This window comes from Notechis scutatus, chromosome 1, assembly GCF_049901735.1.
Source record: "Notechis scutatus isolate UNSWTSFEM ecotype Mainland chromosome 1, rNotScu1.2, whole genome shotgun sequence".
Classification (NCBI taxonomy): domain Eukaryota; kingdom Metazoa; phylum Chordata; class Lepidosauria; order Squamata; family Elapidae; genus Notechis; species Notechis scutatus.
In genome coordinates, this window is record NC_142009.1 from 184,639,353 (window position 1) to 184,647,367 (window position 8,015).

General features: G+C 42.8%; 1 protein-coding gene across 3 annotated transcripts in view; it reads right to left on the bottom strand.

The window, feature by feature from the left end:
* ITGA4 (integrin subunit alpha 4) overlaps positions 1-7,684 on the bottom strand; it is a 52,724-nt gene extending 45,040 nt beyond the window's left edge. Inside the window, exons 1-2 of one of the 3 annotated variants that reach the window (XM_087949641.1) lie at positions 7,554-7,684; positions 5,706-5,827 (exon numbers count right to left, since the gene is read on the bottom strand). Coding sequence is in view for 1 of the 3 variants with exons in the window: in XM_026668046.2 (XP_026523831.1) it covers positions 5,706-5,827; positions 6,838-7,025 (310 nt within the window). In the remaining 2 variants the exon portion in view is untranslated. Of the gene's footprint in view, positions 1-5,312; positions 5,453-5,705; positions 5,828-6,837; positions 7,264-7,553 lie in introns of those variants that run through there. The other 2 variants (XM_026668046.2, XM_087949642.1) reach the window with 2 other exon arrangements.
* Between the last annotated feature and the right edge of the window lie 331 nt (positions 7,685-8,015).

Below are 8,015 nucleotides of genomic sequence, written 5' to 3' on the forward strand. Positions count from 1 at the left end.
TCCATGGACAGGGAGGCAAGGCGACGGCCTGCACCGCGTCCTCCTCCGAGCTGAGCCCCGCCAAGTCAGCGCCTCTGCCTGATGCCCGTTCCGCTGCAGCGTTTGGAGCTGCCGGCACATTTGGAGATGCATGGGGACGGGGACGGGCTGGGCGAGGGGTGGAAAGGACAGGGGGCTTCGGGCTCTCTCTCACTGCGGACAGGTGGGCGCTATCACTGCCTCGGGCAGCCTCTCCCGGTGGCAGCTTCAGGTTCGCGCTGGTGGGACTTGGGAAGGAAGCCAAGCTCAGGTCAGCCCAGCTGTTTTGCTTGGCAGGCGGGCGCGCACCCGCGGCTCGCTTTCCTGGCTCTGCCCAGCCCGCACGGCTCTGGCGTGGCCCTGGCGGGATGAGCGGAGGGTCCGGCAGGGAGGCGCACGCTGCCTTGGTGAGAGCTCTGCTGCCAGGAAGGAGGGCCCACCTGTCAGCTGCGCTGGGCGCCCCAGGCGAAGCTCTTCGCTCTCTGCCCGGTGCCAGGCAGGGATGGCGGCTGGGCACTCCTCCCGAGGTGGGCTGATCCTGCGCTGTGGCCCCGGGAGATTCGCCTCCCCACGTGGGGTTGGGCTGCCCTCTCAGGCAGGGGAGGTTTTGTTGTAGTGGGGTGTCATTTTTAAAAGAATTCGCTTTACCTTCAAAGGCAAAGGGAAGATGGCGACAGGAGCGCCTGAAGCCAAGTGTCTCCACAGGGCTCCGGTTGCAGGGAGGAGCCCTGACTGGCCGCACGTGGCTGCGCCAAACACCACGGCGTTGCTCTAACACCACAGCAGCAAGGGAGAAGGGAAAGCCACGGTGGCGGAAGGTCTCCCGAACATCCAAGCTGTTGCTGCCCGCCCATCCAAGGATGCAAGGGGGGGGAATTAAGTCACCCCTGAAAAGACGGTCTAGCCGTTTTTTCGGGGGTCAAAAAAAAATAAGGCCCGGCCTTATTTTGTGAGAAACACGGTAGTATGATAGTCGTGCGGGGCCGGCACGTTGTGCAACAAGGTCACATAGTGTAATAAGATTGGGACTGGGTTAGGGACTTCTGTCCTCACTGTGAGTTGTGTTGGGGGGGTGCACAAAGGGAGCCTCAGCCAATCTCATTGTACACATGTTGTACTATGACAATAAAGGTAATAATAATAGTCAGAACTGGATATAATAGTTGAGGTGAGTCTAAACAATGCAGAATGTCGCAGACATATAACTTTCTATGATGTGGCAATTAAACTATTGCTAAGGCCTAAAATTGCATTTTTTTTTGGTATTCATATTACATTGTTGATGCATACTCAGTGCCCATTGCTATTCTAAGATCTTCCTGACAAACAGTATTATTGAACCAAATAGGCATAATCCAATATTTAGTTGTTTTCTAGCAGAAGAATTTTGCTTTTATGCAAAATTTAATTATGTTGATTGCTATAACCTAATCTAACCTATATAAACCTAATTCCTACTACCTTCTCCTATCTTATGGTTTATCACATGTTGGTATCTTATGATTTATGATTGTATCTTATGATTTATAATCTACGACTTACTGCTTTGTTGTTTGTATGTACGCTAACAGATTATGCCTGAGACAAATTCCTTGTGTGTCCGATCACACTTGGCCAATAAAGAATATTCTATCAATATTGGATTTTTTTTAGATTTTACTCCCATCTATTTTTTTTCATTTACAACTGAGGGAAGTGAACATACCAATACTCCTTCTTATTCCTATTTCTCTTATAACAACCACTATGTGAGGTGAGTTGGACTAAGAGAGAGTGACTGGCCTAAAGTTACCCAGCCCATTTTTCATCCTAGCATAGAATTAGAACTCATAATCTCCAGTTTTCTAAGCCAACACCTTAACCACAACACCATCTGGCTCTCTTTTTAAATCTGAATTCTGCCTTCTGGAATAATAAATATCCCATCCAATTATGCATCATTGCAAATTTGGTATTTTTCCACCTCTTCAAGTTTCTAGCAGATATATTAATAAGTACAAGGCGTAGGACTGAACCTTATGGTAGCCCCTCAAAACCACACTGCAGTGAAAATCATTCTATGAGCTTATTTCCATATAACTATCCTTCTTCTGCTTAGGATACTCAGTCACAGAAAAACAAACGCTCTTCATATCAGATCATAACCCTCTCCCTCATTCTAGCTCAAGGGTCCCCAACCGCCAGCACCGGTATGCGACATGCTAGAAACTGGGCCACACAAACAAGTAACGCCCCTCCATGTGAAACCACCCCCCTCCAGTCTGCGGAAAAACTCTCTCCATGGAACTGGTTCCTGGCGCCCAAAAGGCTGGAGGCCACTGTTCTAGCTCATCTAGCAAGTGGGACTGCAATTCATTGGAAAGGCACATGCTATATACAAAGCAGGTCCAGATCTAATCATGGCACTCTCTAGTCTGGCTAATATTGCTCTGCCTGATACTTGGGAGAGATTTCACCAATGGCTCAGTTTAAACCTCCTTAGTGTTCCAGGTCTTATTTTATCTATTTATTAAATTTATATGATGCCCATCTCTCAACTAAGGAACTCTGGGTGGCTTAAAATACCATAAATAACAGAATAAAACAATTACGATGAAAACATTAAAATATCAGACAACAGAAATTAGAACATTAAAATTGTTTGCCACATTCCATAAATTATTACGAACGTGAGAAAGGGTGAGTTTCAGTAGAGGACAGACTCTTATTTGTAAAGAGTGAAGCAATAGGAAGCCAGGTTTGTATACCAGTTCCAACTGCTCCCCTAAAAGAAACATGAATAGCATCGTACAAGTTTAATCTGCCTTGAAACTAATTTCATTTCTTCATGTTTCTTAGTTTTTAACAGTGGTCCTAAGAAAGTTTCTGACAAGTCCATCAAATCAAAGGCAACAAATCTCCCTTGCAGTTAATTTGCTTACTTCTGTATGCTACCAATCTATACTGTACATACTTTGACTTACTTGATTGTGCTGAGTTAAGCATCACAATAGCTTTTTTGTGCAACTGGTTTGGAAATGACTCTATCCTCCATTTCTGAGTAATTGCTTCTGTACTTAACAGACAATCCCAATTCCACTGTAAGCAGTCAATTTACTTAATTCACTCCTAAAAACCGTAAGATTTATCTATAAAATAGAGGGTAATAAATGATAAATCTTACCCGTTGTGGTGATTCATTCTGAAAGTACTTTTCAAATGCCGTGACCTGTCTGATGACATACCAATCTGAAAGTGCATCTTTGCTGAAAGTGCAAAGTGCATATCTTTCCTCGATGTGAAAATCAATTTATTCAAAGTTGTATTTTTAGTTTCAGGCTGATAGGCTTGGAAGTTTAGTTTCGAGTTTAGTTATGCTGCACCTGGTTGCAAGACTTCAATGCTTAAATGAATTTATTGGCTGCCAATGAGAGTTAATTGTTTTCAAATTAAGAAAACCAATGAAGATCTATTCTGCCAATATCTTGGTGGTTTTAATGGAATTGTTCCTATCCAAAGTTAAATGATAATTCTTCATGAAACTCTTTGCTTTATTATATTGTATAAACCTACCATGGACTGTTTGAACATAGTTTGCTAGGAAAAGGAAGCCATAACTAAACAAACAATAAGACATCTCTTCTTTCCTATAATCAACAACTTACTTTATTGTATTACACTATGTTATACAATATAGTGTATATTATACTATAACATACCCTTACAATCACAAGACCTATAACACATTCACCCAAAATCATACATACTACATTGCAATATGTCAACTAACTTCCTATATGAATTGCTAAAGTTCACACAACATACTAAGCTACAATAGTTTTTGTTTTGATTTGATATAGCATGACATGAATTCATGAGAAGGCAGTACCTTTGCAACTAATAAAAATAAGTGATCTGTGGCTTATTCAGCAAGTAAATCATGGTTCTGCGTCATTTGTGAATCAATTATTGACTGATATGAAGATAAGGTAGTAAAATGCAACAATTTTCTTTGGCCCAATTCCTTCACACATATTGTAAATACTGCCATTTGAAGTTACAGCTATGAAGTAATGAGCACAGATACATGATCCTTAAGATTTAAAGAAAAGAGTTGATCTTTCACCTAGTCTTCAGTGCATCAATACAGAGATTTTACTGTGTTCCCAAAAAGCCTACAGGGAATATATAGTACTCACTATGACCCTTTTCCTTGAATGGTTGTATTTTACATAAAGCTACACATTATGGCAGACAGATGCTCAGTGCTGAGAGCATTCCTTTGCCAATTTATTGTAAGGTCTTCTAGTTACAGCATCTACTCATTGAGTAAAATGCTTTTAGTAACTGAAATGAAAATCAATGTCCACTTAGTCTAATTTTAAAATTCTAGAGATATTCCCCTCTTTTTGTTTACTGACTAAAATTAAAACTTAACTTTGTCTCTAAAATTCATACACTCTTATTTCTGTAAACATTTAAGAGTTCTCATAATCTGCCGTAAGGTTCTGAATAAATACTCCACAAACTTTGTAAGAAATTGAGACTACATGAGAGAACAGTTTTAGCTTCAAAGAACTATAATTCAGTGTTAACAGCTAAGTGATTTTAATCAGCAAATTGCCTTGAAACTTAATTATGTTGGAAGTCAACGTCTTGTATGTTTTAATTATATTCTTAAAGTGTATAAATTCACTCCAAAGAGGTGCAAGCCATTACAGAGCTGCATAGATATGCAGAAATCATTTGCTGTTTATGGGCCACTAAGTCCATATCAATTAAGCTTTTCTTTTGTTTGTGAATATTAATATACCCAAATAGTCCATTCAGATCCAAAAAATTATTGCTTGCTGACTTCAGTGCATTTTTAAAGTAAGTGCTTGGTAAAAAGAAACTGAACTGTACTTTTGACAAAATATACAATTTGGAATGCAAGTTTTCCAAATTTAGTTTGTAACTAACAAAACATGCCGCTTTGGATGTCTTGCTGAAGAAACTATAAGTATATATTATATTTCAGTAAATAGACATTAATAGATATGTTAATGAAATAAAGAAATAAACTCCAAGGTTGAAGCATCAGAGAGCACATGTTTACACATTTACCGCGGGAAGCACTACCTATAAAGCTAATAAATCTTTGTTTTCTTCCAGAATAATCAACTTTTATGTGCTGACCTTAATTTTTTATCATTTCATTCTATGAAGGCCATGACAAGAGTGGCACCAGGAAATTACTAAAAGACAACGTAGATTTGGTATATAAATGTTATAATGAAATAAGGTGATGCAGAACATTCTTGTAAAGTGTTTACCTAATATATTTGATCAACTGATCATGGTTGAGGTATGTCACAGAACTTCCATTTTCAGGTCAGCAGGACTGACCACCAGTGCAAGAGAAGATTCTCCATCGATATGGCTAATAATCAAAATACCCAAGGACAGAGAAGAAAGTTTATCCTTACAGTGAAAGCACAGGAGGAAGATGGGCAGAATCTAACACTGAATTGCTTATACATAGGTTATGTTTTCTGGAAGAAAAGTAATGTGCTTGAATATTTTTGTATTAGCAACATTTTTTCTAATAAAGCTTATTAAATTTGAGCTAGAGAGAACTCTTTCTTTGCTCTTCTTCTCCAGGCCTGATTGTTGCTGAGTTGATCTGACAACCAACAAGGAGAGATCAAATGTTCAGTTCCACTCACCCACTTGGAGAATCTCACAATCTCTTTTAGGATTATTTCCAATTTGGCATCTGAATATTGCCCCTGGTTTCACTACAGAGCTATTACTAGGCCAGCTGGCTTTAGGGGCTCCTGCTATAAGCCTGAAAGAAGAAATAAAAAGATTTAAAACTCTCTCTCACACACACACACACACAAGCAGTCCAGACTTGAGTAACCAAGCATTCATTCAGTGCCTGGGACTCAGAGATACCAAGAAAGAAACAGAAATGAATGCTTCCACTTATAAAATTGGAAGACTCCCCCCTCTGCATTAATAGCTAGTTTGTGGTAAGTATGGAAGGGACAGCACATGAAGAAGAACACAAACCATAACCCAAATTTGATGTGAGGAAGTAACTGTCTTCCAGCTGGATTATGATGATGTAATTTTCTTGGAACAATTAATGGCCAAATCTGAAAAAGGGGCAAATCTGAAAGAGGTTCATAAGGATGAATCATTTTATGTTAATCACTTCACTTTGCAAAAGAAAATTCAAGGACAAAAAGCAAGAAAACCTTTACAAAAAGACGTGTTGGAACAAAAATATCTAAGATCAAACCGTGTGTGTAAATTTATTTTTAAAAGTTAATTCAGCTTCCAGATTTTTCACACCAACTGTGCATTTGTATCCTATAAAAGACAACACCTGTATGATAGGACAAAAGCCAGTTTTTGAACAGTAAAGACATCCAAAGGACAGCTTTTCTTCGAATAAAAGACAATATTGTCACCGTGTTCCAAATGTGTCCAGAGATCACTAGGAATTGCAATTCCAAGCCATCTGAAGGCACACCAGGATTTTGGGAAGTCTGCGATGCCAATACCAAACTTAGCTGGAAACAAACAAACAAACAAAAAACCCCTTTCCCGGATCTGGAGGCAGCGCCCACTTTAGACTTAGCCTGACTCAGAACAGGAGGTCTCACCTCCTGCTTTGAAACCGCAGTTGAATAAAACCGTAACCGTCCAAGGCAAGGCATACTATCAAGAGATGCGCTTGGGGTGGGGGCTGAATGGCGGGGGATAGAGGGGATTACGACAAAATCCTCCGTCCCACGGGACAAACGAGCAGTCTCGAGAGAAAAGCTCCCCCCCTCCTCCTTTACTCACCACCGGCTGGTGCCAAAGCTGTGCAGCAGCACCGAATAGCCGAACCACGTCCCATTGAGCCCTTCGAAGACCAGGGGGCCCCGAGTATCTAGATTGTAAGGGCGGCAAGCCGTCGGGCAACAGCTTAGCAAGAACAGCAGCTGGGTGGAGGAAAATCCCATCTTCGGCTTGTCCCAGGCAGCCCACATCACTAACTTGGGGTTCTTCGAGGGAGGGCTGGGTGGGCGGGTGGAGTGAGGTGGGGTCAAACTATCGAAGCAGGAAAAAATAAAGTTGGTCGCCTCAGGCTGCTTCGCTCCGTTAAGACTGGACGAGATGGAGCCCCGGCGATAGGGACGGGATGGGTGGGGGTGGGCAGAGACACTCCCTCAGCCGTTACCCGCCACTACTAAAACGCCAAGTCGGGATGGCTTCTCATGACTTAACTATTGCTGACGCTGCGCTTTAGCTGCCCTCGCCCTCCTCCACCCACCCACCCGTCCCCCGCGGCCGCTTCGAGTCGTGGGGTGGGCTTTGCGGCCGACTCCGACGAGTTTCCGGGGGCGCTTCGCAACCCTTTTTCACATAGCGCCAAGTTAACTCCCGGAGGGCGGCGTCCGAGCTCTCGGGGCCGCCGCAGCTGCTCTCAATTTGGAGCTGATGCCTGCCTGGCTCTGCGGATGTCAACGAGGCGGGGTGGTGGTGGTGGTGGGGGTTAATGTATGTATGAAACTTACTTGGGTTGCCCCAGAGAGTGACCCGGCGACGCCAGGCGGGAAAAGTCTGCGGTCTTGGCAACTGGCGGCAGATTACACTTAAGGGAAAAATCTTCAGAAGTACCTGGAATCAACTCTACACGTGGCGTCCCTCCTCTCCCTCCCTCCCTATATTTACGCCACAGGTAGAGTGAGACTCCACCCGGCGAAATGGTCCTTCAGCTCATGGGCTTCCCCAAACCACGTGCCAAGCAGAGGCCACGAACAGCGGCTCGGGGGTTCCAAATTCTCTCAGGCGACGTTAAGTTCCAAAGTCGTGAGTCAGCGTCTGCGAGCAAATTATTTCTCCCTTATTATCCCAAAGGCGTCTATCGGTCCGGGCATATTTAAACCCTCAGGAAAGAGGTTAGAGGACCCAGAAGTCTTGGTAACATGTTCTCGGCTGTTTCTAATCGAGATTATTGCCCCCCCCCCACTTGAGGA